Source organism: Ylistrum balloti, unplaced genomic scaffold (genome assembly GCF_031769215.1).
Source record: "Ylistrum balloti isolate Yb309-2 unplaced genomic scaffold, AGI_CSIRO_Ybal_v1 Utg370294, whole genome shotgun sequence".
Classification (NCBI taxonomy): domain Eukaryota; kingdom Metazoa; phylum Mollusca; class Bivalvia; order Pectinida; family Pectinidae; genus Ylistrum; species Ylistrum balloti.
The window spans coordinates 645,670-661,971 of record NW_026782222.1 but is presented as its reverse complement, the minus strand read 5'-3'; the positions used below and the strand labels follow the sequence as shown (position 1 = coordinate 661,971).

Genomic DNA, 16,302 nt, shown 5'->3' with positions numbered 1-16,302 from the left:
AATATATTACATGTATTAAAGGTATTGAAGGTGACAGTGTATTGTAAAGTATACACCATTCCTTACTGGTATTGATATACAAAATATATTATTCATGTGAACTTTATTTTTTTTCCTCGCTGAAAAACACTATCTGCAAAGAATCCTCTACTTTTCTAGAATATCTTATCGTATCATGAACGTAAGTCTGTGATGGTATCAATTACTATTGTACAGGTGTATAAAAACAAAACAAATGATAAAGAAGTCCTTTAATTCAATTGTTTATTGGAAATGTACTGATTTATTCACTACTTGACTTTTTCTTCTATGAAGATTGAAACAAAATGATTCAATATGTTGGTTTATAACAAAATCCTCATAATCTTGAACAAGAGTTTTTTTTTTAATGTGTATAATAAATCAGTTCTTCAGTGCATCTTCCAGAAGTTTTAAGTGGGACTGTCGCAGCCCCGTGGTGTAACATTAGTTACTTGGGACACCCACAAGGGTAAATTGAGTGATGCCCAGCATCAATCTACTAATTAGTTTATGTTGTAGGTCAGTAAACAGGAAAGTTTGTGTCTATGTGTTTAGCCCAGGCGTACAGGCCACCACGGATGTCTTTAATATCCACTTCTGAGTCTTTAAAACATTTGAGAAGTGTTTTTACTGCGATTTGTGAGTCATTACCACGGCGACACACCACAATCACTGCAGGTTTCTCATCTGATGTTTTCAGTTGTTTCTGTAACAAAGCTATGCTCTCATCATGTCCAATTCTACTAATTGGTATATCTGTGGTGTGTATTAAGGAAAAGTAAGTCCAGATCTAGGGATATATACACAACTGTAGGAACCAGTTGTACAAATCCTTTATACTGTCTGTCACGTGAAAGATGATAGTTTTGTTCAGGTAGAAGTCATCAATTGGTAAGAGATCACAAGGCATGGTTCTGCTGTCTAGACAAAACTACTGACAAGCACTAGTTGATCTATTTGTAAGTGACTTAGGATATCAAAGCTTACTGATACTTGTGTATAAAGAGTGCAGACAAGTTCTTCCTTGTGTAATCAATACAATGACTACTATGTAACATATATGTAACTGATAGTCACAATAACCATTGTCAATTCCATATTTAGGTGGTAATTAAGAATTTGCACTGTTCACCTCCACACTGTAAGACGCAATCCACCCCAACACTGTAAACAAGTAGATACAAACCACATAAGTACTGGTGACATTATCCACCTACACTGTGTATATGTACCAGCCAAACATATCACATACAAATACTGATGACACTGTCCCTCCCCTTTACACTATGTATATGTACCATCCACACACACAAATACTGGTGACATTGTTCCTCCCCTTTACACTGTGTATATGTACCATCCACACACAGAAATATTGGTGACACTGTCCCTCCCCTTTACACTGTGTATATGTACCATCCACTCACACAAATACTGGTGACATTGTCCCTCCCCTTTACACTGTGTATATGTACCATCCACACACACAAATACTGGTGACACTGTCCCTCTCCATTACATTACGTATATATACCATCCACACACAACACACAAATACTGGTGACATTGTCCCTCCCCTTTACACTGTGTATATGTACCATCCACTCACACAAATACTGGCGACATTGTCCACCTTCACACTGTGAACATGTACCATCTAAACACAACACACATATAATGGTGACACTGTCCCCTTTCACACTGAATATGTAACTTCCACACACAACACACAAATATTGGAGACAATGTCCCACTTCACACTGAACATGTAACTTCCACTCACAACACACAAATATTGGAGACACTGTCCCACTTCACACTGAACATGTAACTTCCACTCACAACACACAAATATTGGAGACACTGTCCCACTCCACACTGTACATGTAACTTCCACTCACAACACACAGATATTGGAGACACTGTCCCACTCCACACTGTACATGTAACTTCCACTCACAACACACAGATATTGGAGACACTGTCCCACTTCACACTGAACATGTAACTTCCACTCACAACACACAGATATTGGAGACACTGTCCCACTTCACACTGAACATGTACCATCCAAACATAACACACAAATATTGGAGACACTGTCCCCTTTCACACTGAACATGTAACTTCCACACACAACACACAAATATTGGAGACACTGTCCCACTTCACACTGAACATGTACCATCCAAACATAACACACAAATATTGGAGACACTGTCTCCTTTCACACTGAACATGTAACTTCCACTCACAACACACAGATATTGGAGACACTGTCCCAATTCACACTGAACATGAAACTTCCACTCACAACACACAAATATTGGAGACACTGTCCCACTCCACACTGTACATGTATGGCCATCACATGCAACACACACAAATAATAGTAACACTGTCCCCCTTTACACTGTGAACATGTACCATCCACACACAACACACACAAATATTGGAGACATTGTCCCCATGCACACTGTATATAAGTACCACCCACACACAGCACAAGGAAATACTGGTGAACACCTCACCAAAACATTCTCTCTTCAGCGATGGAATCTTTATTGATTTTTCTTGGAAATCAAATTCATTCTGAGCACAACGAAATCAAAGAAGTATAACATGTGGGAGTCAGTGTCTGTACTTAGGATGACAGTGTGTGTTATCAATGATGTTCGTGTATAAAAACCAGGCTTTTATTTAGATATAAGAGCTTGTCAATCGTTTGCCAATCCCTCACACACTTAGATGTCATGTTACTATTCCCTTGTACAGACAAGATCACTTGGATCAACCAATCACTACAAATGAGATTTCACAGCACATAAAATCAATATCTGATGGTATAGATAAAAGTGTACCTATCACCAGTACATGTCACCTGCGGTAATTCATGTAAATATTTGTGTCAAAATGTCGGTATCACTGGTCAGCTAGGAAATGTCTTGAGAAATCTAAGGACAACTTATAGGATTATAATTTAAAAATTAGTAATGACACATGTTTTGGAAGATGTGCACAATATGATTTTCCTATGCATATATTAACCTTAAGTAAAAAGAATGTCATGTAGTATACAAACAGCTATCGTACTGTCGGTGTTTAATTTTGTGGGTGTTGGACCTTATTCATCAGGGTTTGCCAGTCACATTCAATACATCGTTTGACATTGTACAAAATACACAAAAGCAATTTACATTGAGATTTTGATTCAGCAAAGTTGAACCGTGAATTACTCGGAACACAACGGGGCACATTCCTGCTTGTCAGACATTAGGAGTAACTAACAACTATATTTCATTCTGATTCTAATAAAAAAGTCAATCACACGTTGTTTACACAAGAATAAGTTTGAATTTCCAAGGAAGTTGAGGATACTCTGCTGAAACCAACAATTAATTACATTAACACATGCCAGTCATGACAGTCCGTTTTTCTTATCTTCCATCCCGAACGATTATTGAATATTTTTATATCGTAAATAAATAAAAAAGGATACTGATTGGTTGATGGGGTAACTGACATATGTCCATCTCTACTTCTGTCCGGACATCCACCAGGATGTGATTTGACTTTGTCTCTAACATCTTGTTGTATTCCTGTTCAATGGTAAATGATGATATCACTAAGTGATGATAGTAACAATCAACAGGCAAGTAGATAACAGGAATATCATCCAGATAAAGCTAAAAAATGAAGGCATTTCACTGTGAATCAACTTTTTTCTTGTGTTCATCAAATCACACTCTGACCTTGAAAAGCTAGTCTCAGTTTTTCACTTGATAACTGAGTATAGATACTGCAAAATCATGTATTTTTGTGGGGACCAAATTTCCTGGTTTTTTGTAGAGTTATCATTTCTTAGGCACTTTATTTTTTGATAAGCAGCATTCTATAAATCCACTTAGCTCTAAAAAAATCAACATCAATTTTTAACTTTTAATTATCTCAAAACAACAAAAATAAACTTACAAGTAAAAAAAATGTTCTACAATAATTACACTTTACATTGGGAGATAGTGTGTCAAGATCAAGTTATGAAATATAAAAGTACAATAAGAATGAAACTGTACATATCTTTCGAAATACACATAGGACCTGATTAAAAAAAAAAGTTGTGGATGTTTCAATAGGTGAGAAAATATAGCAAAGGTAGCAATTATCATCTTTCCACTAATTCAATTGTTGATAACCAGTAGGACTTTTTGTCTTCCCTGTATAGTATACCCTGATTATTGTTTCTAACCTAACCTCCAAGTTACTGCCATTTAAAACCATTGTTTTCAGCAAAATAAGTAAGGCTAAATTAAACTTTCTTTATTTTAGAGAGAGAGAGAAGAACTTCTATCATACTTCATTTCATAGTTTTAGTTTCAACATATTCCATTGCAAAATACTACAAATTAACTGCCCACATGTTACTGCAATTGATAAACATAAATAAAAAATAATTTTAAAAACTTGCATCTTTTATAAAGGAAAACTTTTGCCCTATTGACGATAGGTCAAAACCAAACGTTGAGTGAAAATTTTAAAATTATTGCTGGAACATTTTTTCGCTGGGAAAAAATTACCAGTTTATGTGAGAGCTAAAAAAATGATTAAGCAAATGTTTCCCTGTATACAGGAGTTATGGCAGATAGCCTCTTACGCTATCAGAGGATACATTCAGGAATGTTGAAAATAAGCTTAAGGATCTTTGATAGCTGTCTGTCTCAGAGATAGAGCTTTTTCGCATGACAACACAAACAACATAGATTACAATGCTGTCAGCAAGATACTGAAGTAAGGTAGAATATACAATTCATCAGTCTCTACTTAAGAAGTAATCTCGTTCCAAAATGTTTTTCCTTCTTTACTGAAATGGTTGTCATAAAAAAAAAACTTATTTTTTTCAAATTTAATTTTTCAATAGTTGACATAACTAACAGATTCTTGCCAGATATTCTATCATATTTAGCAGGAAATGAAACAACTGATTCCACTCTCTCACCGTTCCAGTTATTACCATCCTCAAAAGGCTGATCACATGGAAGGTCACTTAGCCAACATCTAGACCACAATACAGTTTCTTTTCAAGAATATATAAGCTCATTATCACAGATAATTTCATCCTCGATAACCTAGGGGTCACAATCACATTCACTCTCTGCACCCCTGGAACATGTCATGGTAAAATTGAAGGCACCAACAAGGTAAGTTGATTGAACTATACAAAGTTCAATAGCTGGTGTATATATTTATTTGTGAATTGAGAATACCCACAAATTAATGGAAATAAATACCCCACCAAAATTAACGATTTTGCAGAAGTTCAATTAAACTCATTAAAATGCAAACTGATCACATCATTCGACATAGGAAAGTTAAGGCATGTATGGTTTAAGACATCCTCTTAAAAATGTATTCCTTGTGAGTAACACCATAGAGATAAAAAAAATTCATGCCATTCCCTACTACCTGGCATATAGGAAAAACAAAACACTTACATGCACTGTAATCCTTTGTTTTGAGTCTAACACCTTCAGACATTTGTCCTGTCAAAAATAATAAGAAAAATGAATTAGGTAGCTACAGAATTGTATGTCAGCAGACAAACTCATCAAACACCATTCCTTTACTAATCTACCTGCCCTTTACTATTCTCCCCTTCCCTCATCTAACATTGTCACTGTACTAACCTCCCTTACCTTCATCGAACACCACCACTGAACTAACCTCCCCTACCCTCATCGAACACCACCACTGAACTAACCTCCCCTACCCTCATCTAACACCATCACTGTACTAACCTCCCCTTCCCTCATCTAAAACCATCACTGAACCAACCTCCCCTACCCTCATCTAACACCATCATTGTACTAACCTCCCCTTCCCTCATCTAACACAGTAACTGTACTATTGTCCCCTACCCTCATCTAACACCATCACTGTACTAACCTCCCCTTCCCTCATCTAAAACCATCACTGAACCAACCTCCCCTACCCTCATCTAACACCGTCACTGTACTAACCTCCCCTACCCTCATCTAACACTATCAATGTACTAACCTCCCCTTCCCTCATCTAACACCATCACGGTACTAGCCTCCCTTACCCTCATCTAACACCACCGCTGTACTAACCTCCCCTTCCCTCATCTAACACCACCACTGAACTAACCTCCCCTACCCTCATCTTATACCACTGATCTCCTTCCCCTACCCTTATCTAACACCATCACTGTACTAACCTCCCCTGCCCTCATCTAATATCGTCACTGCACTATCCTCCCCTGCCATCATCTAACACAGTAACTGTACTATTGTCCCCTACCCTCATCTAGCAGAGTCACTGTACTAACCTTCCCTACCCTCATCTAACACCATCACCACTGAACTAACCTCACCTACCCTCATCTAACACCACCACTGTACTAACCTCCCTACTCTCATCTAACACAGTCACTGAACTAACCTCCCCTACCCTCATCTAACACCACCAATATCCTCCCCTACCCTTATCTAACACTGTCACTGTACTAACCTCCCCTACCCTCATCTAACACCACCAATATCCTCCCCTACCCTTATCTAACACTGTCACTGTACTAACCTCCCCTACCCTCATCTAACACCACCACTGAACTAATCTCCCCTACTCTCATCTTACACCACCACTAACCTCTCATACCTCATCTAACACCACCACTGTACTAACCTCCCCTACTTACATCTATCACCACAACATCTCCTTGATCTACAAATTTACAGTGTAGGACATGGCCCTCTTAATTAAAAGTCTTACTTCTTCAGAATTGTTCCTCTTGTCTGCAATTGTTAACCCCTCCCCTTTCTAATCAGAACCAATCTATGTATTTATTAATGGTTTATAGGATAGATACATCCATAGTCTATAATTAATCCAATGAAATCCTCAAACTACATCTCTTACCTTGTCATTAGCCCTGGCCCCACAGAACTGTTCATAGTCGATCAATTGTGTAATGGAAGGTTCTGTGCCACACAGTGGACATGAGGGTTGTCTCCCCCTGAGCTTGATCCTTCTAAATGTACCATCCAGTCCATCAAACATAAGCATCACTTGTGAGAATGAAGCTGGCTTTCGTCAAGGCAGACTTTAAATAAAGTTGGTAAGTTCATAATGCAGTAGTGAGCTTATGTGTCTTTCTTGTGTGCAACTTGGTGAGTGTTCATTGTGAAGAATATTGAAAGTATACATGTTTGTCTTGTCTTTGAAGGTTTCAGTGTTAGCGTATTCAAACAAAAGTAATTTTGTACACATTAAGTACATATTAACCACAAATCATAATTGTATTTCATGTAACATCATAAAAAAAGTTGCATGTACCAGACAGACAAAGGATACATCCAACACCAGCTGCTATTTTGAGAGCTTCCAAAGCCTGCAGACACCCAATGATTCCAGGGACTGAAATGTCAAGTCAAGTTTGCCTGTCATATCATTGATCATTTTGAATACCAGTGTAGGTGGGAATAACATTGAAGAGCTACTTTCAAACTGTTGTAAAACATGATGCAAAATAGAACTTTTTTGTATCTCATGACAGAAATACTATTCTCTATAATATATTGTAAAGATTGTAAGGTTTTACTATGCATATAACTTAGTAAACTTTTCTCACTAAGGATAAAGTAAATTCTTGCACATGTAACTTCAATATCTTTTTACTAAATCATATGAAGATGATGTAGATTGCTTGACAGAATGTAGCACATTGATGTAACAATGCTTTTCTCTTACCTACACCCAGGACACCTCCATCAGAACAATTGGTGACAGTCTCTGGGGGTGGGGGTTTGGGGTATAGACACCTGTAGCATGGTCCCCCATTGTAGTTGTATACTGTAAGCTGGGGAACAAAAGAGTAAGTCAAAAAGATAAGTCAAGGTACTGTAAATTACATTGGTCACAATGACATTATGACATGCATATCATTGTCTTGGAGATGGTTGTAGTGTACAGTCAAATGAAATGGCTGTTTCATGTCCGGGAAGAATAATTTACGTTTGGTCATAACTGTCTATAAATCAAGATAAAATCTGTTATAAATGACAGAGCAGTCAAACAGTCACGCTGCAAGTGATATTTAATGCTGAGGTTTATTTTTGGCCAACATTATTGATATCCTTCTAATTGATTTTTTACCTAATCCCTTATCTATATCTGTAAGGTCTTTTATATATTGTCATTTAAAAATATTTGGAACATCAAGGATTTATACAGCAGTTTCTTTCCACGAAGTCTTCTCTTGCAACTTGTTGAAATATTGTTGCCCACTCATATCTCAACCTTTTTCTTTTAGAAACTAAGCTGGCTAACTATAAAGCTCTACAGCTATATGAAAACTATTCATAAAAAAATCACCTGTATTTTATCCTGTGATAATTCCACTGACCTACATATTTAATCAATTAAATCATGCAACTTAATCAGCCAATGAGCGACTAGGATTCTGTTTTATCCTGTTAAAGAGTCCCTACCAAAATTGAGATTTGGTATAAGACTGTGGCCTCTAGGGGTTTAAATTTATTATTTATGATATATGAGAGAAATCTGCATTTATTGTGCTTCATAAAAAATGCAGTTTTAATACATTTCAATGTATCTAGGGCTGATTCAGACAGGTGTCAGGGGTTTTCCCTTAGTGGGTTGTTTGTTTCAATTGTAAACTTGTGGTTGTTGACTTCTGAAAGCAATGACAGTCCGAGATGCAATTCCACCTACTAAATAATGCTATTTGTAACCTTTGACAGGTATGTTTCAATGAATCTAGACAGTTGTTACATGTGTAAATATTAATGTTAGCAGCTTAAATGATAAGTAATAACATAGTGATTTATTTAGTTGCATTAGTCCTTCTACCATGGGCTTATTGTTGGATAACTATTTTAAGGTGACCCCAAGGAATCTGATATTGCAGTTTTTACTATTAAATCGTTTCCTGGGTAGATATTAGCAGATAAATTTTATTAACAGCTGGATCGGTTTGGTGATAATTAACTCTTTCTGCGCCAATTATCTCTTACAATGTACAGCTCAGCGCCAAATATTTTCCGGAAAATATCTGAAAACAATGGCAGCATTACTGAAACAAGCATATCTTGGCTAATAATAAAGATATTAACTTTGTCGACCAAAGTCGCCTACTGTGGCCTGTCTGTATGTCAACTTTAGTCGCCTACGGCCCCGAAAGGGTGAAAGCAGCCATCAATCTACAATCTATTTCCACAAGTTTTTTAAACTTTATTGTTAAAAACAATGTAAAATTTTTGTATTTTCAGAAATTCTATAAGTCCCATATAAGGACATGCTTTATCACTGATTAAAGGCAATTAAGATTTTAGGCAGGTGATGTTTGGAACTATATAATTGTCGAAAAGATATGTGATACTTACAGAAACCGGCAAAGATACAGTTATAGACAGCTTTACGTGTATAATATATATCATACAATCAGAATCCAGTAATTTGTCACATTACTTACTTGTCCCTCAAACCTGAGTGCACTGCCTGACACCAATGGCTTGTTGGCTAGGATGCAGGCATCATTAAGAAGGTACCTAGTGGCTACATTATCTGTGGCATCTAATACTATATCATATCTAGAGCATCTAGTCAAGGAAAAAACTTAAACAATAAGCAGTCTGCCTATCATGATAACCCAAAGTCATCTACTGTATCTTTTTTTTTTTTTATCCTTTAATGGTACACTGTTGAGTGGTAATTTTGTACTACAAAGTATATACAGTTGCAATGAATCTGTGCATTACGTTTGCCTTAAATTCAGTTAATCAATATTCGGTGCTGTGTTAGCTGTACTTTTAAACCTGAATGGTTATTTAATGATTTATAGACATCACAAAGTGTGATAAAGAATACTGTTGTATGATTTGTAAAGTGTTGCATTTACTAAAAGATTTAGCATTTAGAAAATCAGGAAAGCTAGTAAGTATATACAAGACTGGTGACCACACATAATGAATATCAGGAAAGTTAAATGGTTATTGAACAATTCATAGACATCACAAATAGACGTTGATAAAGGATACTGTTGTATGAGCTGTAAAGCATTGGAACTGTTCAGTTGTAAATGGTAGGGAATACACTCCACATGGGTGTTCAAGCTGAAATATAACCATAAATACAATAAGTTTTGGTTCACAAAACAAGTCATGATATCTTCATATGCACCTGTCAGTGAAATAGTTAGTATTTACAATAAAATGACTGATATATTTTTAGTTCTGTATTTAAGATATTCAAATTGGTAGAAAAAAAGATTGTATGTATGAGTTTTAAATTTTTTCACTTAAATACCACAATGCATTGGAATATATATTGTGTATAAAAGTAAGTATAAATATGGGAAGTGCTCAGAACGTGGTCACTAACCATTTCAAAGTTGTGGAAACTTCAGGTACTGATGGAATGAGGTACATTTAAAAGCTGAAGCATTCTGGTCAATCAGGAAACTAAGATTGCAAACCAGGAAATTATTCCTAATGAAATATGAAAGAGCCAATATGTTTCAGATATCGAGCACAATGTGGGTACTAAAAGATTTGGTACTTAAAATATCAGGAAAACTCACCATACCAAAGACTGACAACCACAAAGGATATCATATTTTGGTAACTTTCAAGTAATAAGCAAGAGAAAATTTTGGGCACAGATATTAGCGTCAACTGTAAATATATACACCCACTGAATAATCCAATAAATGTGTTGATAAATGAGGACAGTATGTATACTGTGAGCACATAAAGGGCTGATTTAGGTAGGAACTCAAGATGGGTATAAATATATTCATATTCCAAGAGATGGCACAAAGTTACTGTATAGGGTAGATTTAGAGATACATAGCAGTGGTGGACATTCATCAGACAATACAAAAACACCTACCTTTTACATGCATGTGCTGCAGATGCAGATTTGGTCACACCGACTTTGGTTTCTGTATGAAGAATCTGTCTGTGGAGATTGGTCAATTCTACCTCATCATAGTCCACTAACCCTATCCGTCCTAAAAATGCCAAACCAATATTTTTGGACATTTTTTCAAGAAAGGGTGTAAGAGAGATCTTGAGCAGTTTGAATGTGTACTAGTAATCAACAAACTCATGTTCACAGGTTTTTAAATATTTTAATATATGTAAACAAATGCTGAAGATTGCAGGTATTACTTGTCAACATTCAATCTTGAATTTCTTAAAAACTGATTCCGATTTAAACAAAACTGTTTAGGTTTCAGTTCAGAACAAAAATGCTTGACATCATGCCATAGTGTTTATACTTCACAATACATGAAAGTATTGAATAATATGTTTGTGTTGTTATCCAATTAACAAAGAATACCATACCTATTCCAGCTGCCGCCAGGTATATACTGGATGGGCATCCTAATCCACCTGCACCAACAACTAACACAGATGCTGAGCTGATGGACAACTGACCTGGAAAGATTATCCCTCAGTACAGTTTCATTTCTAACAATTTGATTATAATAAATAATTAAAATACATATATAGCACACTGTTAGTTTACAGAATTATTTTAATATACTTTATATTAAATGAAAATATTAATTCTTGTGCTACATAATCTGCAGAAGCATATTTAAATATGAAAACAACAAGACATATGAAAATATGCATTTAGCACAACAGGTATTGACATTTAGTGTCATTTATTGCTAGCTAGCACCATTCAGCAATGTTTGTAGCACCATGAACTTTAACATTGCTTGCTAGCACCATTCAGCATTGTTTGTAGCACCATGCTTAATAGCACCATTCAACAATGCTTGAAGCACCATGATCTTTTACATCACTTGCTAGCACCATTCAACATTGCTTGTAGCACCATAAACTATAACACTGCTTGTTAGCACCATTCAACATTGCTTGTAGCACCATAAACTATAACATTGCTTGTTAGCACTATTCAACATTGCTTTAAGCACCATGATCTTTCACATTAGTTTCTTGCTAGCACCATTCAACATTGCTTGTAGCACCATGACCTTGAAGATTTCTTGCTCGCACAGTTCATCATCGATTGTAGCACCATGACCTTTAACATTGCTTGAGGCACTATGATCTTAAACATTGCTTAGTAGCACCATTCAACATTGCTTGAAGCACCATGACCTTTAGCATTACCTGCTAGTCTCATTCAACACTGCTTGAAGCACCATGACCTTTCATATTATTTTCTAGCACCATGGTCTTTAATATTGTTTGCTATCACAATGATCTTTAACATTTGTTGCATGGTCTTTATTATTGCTTGCTAACAGCATACTCTTTAACACAGCTTGCCAGCACCATGACCTGAAACATCACTTGCTAGCACCATGATCTGAAACATCACTTGTTAGCACCATGATCTTAAACATCACTTGCTAGCACCATGATCCTAAACATCACTTGCTAGCACCATGATCTTATACATCACTTGTTAGCACCATGATCTTAAACATCACTTGCTAGCACCATGATCTTAAACATCACTTGCTAGCACCATGATCTCAAACATCACTTGTTAGCACCATGATCTTAAACATCACTTGCTAGCACCATGATCTTAAACAACACTTGCTAGCACCATGATCCTAAACATCACTTGTTAGCACCATGATCCTAAACATCACTTGCTAGCACCATGATCTTATACATCACTTGTTAGCACCATGATCTTAAACATCACTTGCTAGCACCATGATCTTAAACATCACTTGCTAGCACCATGATCTTAAACATCACTTGCTAGCACCATGATCTTAAACATCACTTGCTAGCACCATGATCTCAAACATCACTTGTTAGCACCATGATCTTAAACATCACTTGCTAGCACCATGATCTTAAACATCACTTGTTAGCACCATGATCTCAAACATCACTTGCTAGCACCATGATCTCAAACATCACTTGCTAGCACCATGATCTTAAACAACACTTGCTAGCACCATGATCTCAAACATCACTTGTTAGCACCATGATCTTAAACATCACTTGTTAGCACCATGATCTCAAACATCACTTGCTAGCACCATAATATTTAACATTACTTACTAACAGTATGATCTCTTACATTACTTACTAGCAGTGAGTGTCTTACATTGCTTACTATCACAAATCAACATTGCTTATCAAATTAATAATATAACATTAAACCAAGACAATTAAGTATACATAATAAATTGAATGACATGCAGAAACTGTAATGTTTTACCTTTGACTCCTATTTCAGGTAAGATAAGTTGTCGACTATAGCGTGATATTTCGGCATTACTGAGCTTGTCTCTTGCTTCAGATTGATGTTGTACACAAATATCTTTCTCTTCAACAGCTGTAGGTGTCTTAATGAATTGAAAATTATAATGCATTAATCAAGAAACCTTGTATATGCCAATATCATTCATGAGCAATATTTTCTTAAAACCCTATAACCCTCATATCATAGAAGTAAAAAGTTTGCAGTGTGACTTAGCAAAGTCGAGACAGCTTTAAGATGGAGAGATGATGTGTAAATTTGGTTTTTCTTCAAGATGTTTTTGTTGATGCATAGCAATATTTTTCTTTATTACTATAACAGAGGTCATTATCTATTTCAATGCCTCCGCTAGGAATCGGACCCGGGACCCCTGGCTTACTAGTCTGATGCTCAACCAATCGAGCTAAAGAGAAGTTCTCTCTAGCCGAGTGGTATACTGCGGCTAGTATTTTACCAGGGTTAAATACTCTCCCTCCAGGAAATAACTCATCCTCAAGTTTTCTGGGGTTACACCAATGCTGGTGGGACATACTATTCCCGGGTCCCTACATGGGCACCAATGCAACAGAGGTCATTATTTATTTCAATTTTACTCATCTTTTCAATTCATACCTAAATCAAACAAGGGACAGAGGGTATTCTATATATAAAATTTGAATACCACCCTTCCAATGCTTCTCAAGAAATGGTGATAACAATTTCAGATGAATTCCTGCATACTGTAAACCATAATCTAATTTTTTTTTTTTATATTTAAGGTTAAGGTTAAGGTTTTAGTCATCTGGATCTTTCCTTTTTTTCTCTTCTTTCCAATCCATCCCAAAATTGAATATGCACAACTAGGGACAAAGGGAACTGTCAAATACCAAGATATCTACCTGTTGTCAGTTTTATTTCTCTAATCAATCTCAAAAGGAACATGCAATAACAAGTTTTATCTTCTTCCTTCCTTATTCTGTTCTCTCTCTCTCTCTCTTAATAAAGGAACTTGAAAATTCTGTTCAAGAAATAGTGATAATGATCATTAATTTTTGAATGATGATTCTTTAAAGATGGTTGCCTGTCAGGTATTCTGTTTTTCTGATCAGTCCCAAACTAAAAACAGCACAACCAGAGTGAAAAGGGTAACTTACAAATCTAATTTGAGGAAAATCTGTCTAGTATTTCTCAATAAATAACGATAACCATCTTTCTTTGCGAAAATTCAAGACAATATTATCAGCCATTTTCATTTCTGATCAATCCCATTATCAAATTAACACAACTAGGGACTAAGGGGAATCTACATTTACACATGAAATTGAAATTTTAAATGAATCAATTCAGACCTCCGCAAGAAATGGTGATAACCTGCCCGAGGGATGAACATGAAAGATCTGTGATGCTCATTGAGCTAATGATAACTGATGAGAATTTAAACATGGGCAATTATGGGAGAGGCACGAGGATTAATCTGCAGGACACGAACAGCAACATGGAATCCTCGAAACATATCAACATATAGTGTAATGCTTTTCACAACACAATTCTGTTCTTAGTCACCGGGCAATTTATTAATTTAGACAAGCCCTTGCAAACTACATATCCTCTTTATCCAGTGATATCGGTCCATCAACAGCCTAATACACTGTTTATAATTCAGTCTATGATAAGTAGCTATATAGAACTTGTAATTGTTTCCGCGCACGTAACGTGTCCTTGGCAAGCTTCGGTAGAATATGTCACCACATGGGCTTAGTCTGTAAATTCCAATGAACATGGCATCAGCTTACCTTTATCGTCAGAAGTTTCTTTAATCTTTCTATTTCCTTATCCTTCTCTTGTAATTGCTTTCGTAAATCTGAAACTTCGCTTTCCATTTTGACGACACAATTTTTGTCTTCTCAAAAGAGAAGAGTTCCATATTGTTTACAGGCGGAACACGTGGTTTTAGCAGACGATGGATTTCACAAAGTGAAAGTAGAAATTTCTTCCCAAGAACATGTAGTGATTCAAGAATGACGTTTACTCTTGTTATTAACGTTCTTAAAAAGTGTGGTCAGACGTTTAATTGCAATATTAAAACGCTGAACGATAACTCTAAGGTTCTTTTAACTGATAGACAAATTACTTTTAGCATGAACATTGGTTACAAGGTCGTGATTTTAATCCTAGTTTATAGAATTTGAGTTTTGTAAAGTACGTTATAAAATATGTGCTTTGGATGATTTTTGTTTCATTTCAGTTCCCTCAAAACAAGAAATATAATGTGATTTTATGGCAAATATCTCTAGATGCTCCACAGTCCCCAAATTGGAACGGAGACTTTTTATACCATGATAAATTTGTCTCTGACCAATGCAGTCTCTATGAAATGTCAGACGTTTCGCCCCATGACGTGTTACTTCCATATATGACAGTTTACACCAAAATGAAAATTCATAAACGATGTTTTGACCCCAACAAAAAATACTGGTACCAATTGCAGAGAAAATACCTGTTTTCCCTGCGTTATTGTATAAAATAGTATCAGTTAAAAGAATGTTTTAGAGATGAACAAACATAATTTTAGATTTTTGAAATGTACGAATTACCTTTGAAGAGCCCAATGGTGTTTGAACAGACTGATGCCACCTTTTCTTGGGAGGCTCCTGCCTATTTTCACTGACTTTTTGGAGAGTGTAAAACCATGTTATCTTTTCATAAACAGTTGTTTTGATAAAGAAATATTATTGTTAGTGATGTGGGCACATGCCCACTCCTTGCATCTGCAACTGAACCGATGTTTTCACAACAAGAGAAGATGAAACGTGAAGGGTGGTCAGTGTTCTCATAATGAGAGTTTTGGTAGTACAAGTGATGGCTACACTAGAAATTGACGTACCAGTAAATTGGATTTTGATACATGTTTGATATATATGTTTGACAACATCTTTTTAATTTTTGATTGATGTTAGATATATCTATTTGATATTGTTTAATTAATCATACTTCAATACT

The 16,302-nt window shown here is 35.9% G+C and overlaps 1 protein-coding gene across 1 annotated transcript; it reads right to left on the bottom strand.

Annotated features, from left to right (window-relative positions):
- Positions 1 to 299: 299 nt before the first annotated feature.
- On the bottom strand, positions 300 to 15,182 carry LOC132553071 (adenylyltransferase and sulfurtransferase MOCS3-like). The gene is made up of 12 exons (XM_060217282.1): positions 15,096 to 15,182; positions 13,282 to 13,408; positions 11,406 to 11,498; positions 10,948 to 11,068; positions 10,095 to 10,169; positions 9,530 to 9,647; positions 7,786 to 7,894; positions 7,390 to 7,452; positions 6,955 to 7,118; positions 5,511 to 5,558; positions 3,521 to 3,620; positions 300 to 777 (listed from the first exon to the last, which is right to left on the bottom strand). The coding sequence occupies exons 1-12, from the start codon at positions 15,180 to 15,182 to the stop codon at positions 542 to 544; spliced, it is 1,341 nt and encodes a 446-aa protein (XP_060073265.1). The 3' UTR covers positions 300 to 541.
- Between the last annotated feature and the right edge of the window lie 1,120 nt (positions 15,183 to 16,302).

Excerpts from the sequence above, each read along its gene's own strand:
- LOC132553071 (XM_060217282.1), bottom strand. The coding sequence starts at position 15,182 with ATGGAAAGCGAAGTTTCAGATTTACGAAAGCAATTACAAGAGAAGGAT. Across the intron at positions 7,119-7,389 it reads AATAGCAGCTGGTGTTGGAT|CTTCATTCTCACAAGTGATG; the intron begins GTATCCTTTGTC and ends GACGAAAGCCAG. Across the intron at positions 3,621-5,510 it reads AACAAAGGATTACAGTGCAT|GAATACAACAAGATGTTAGA; the intron begins GTAAGTGTTTTG and ends ACCATTGAACAG.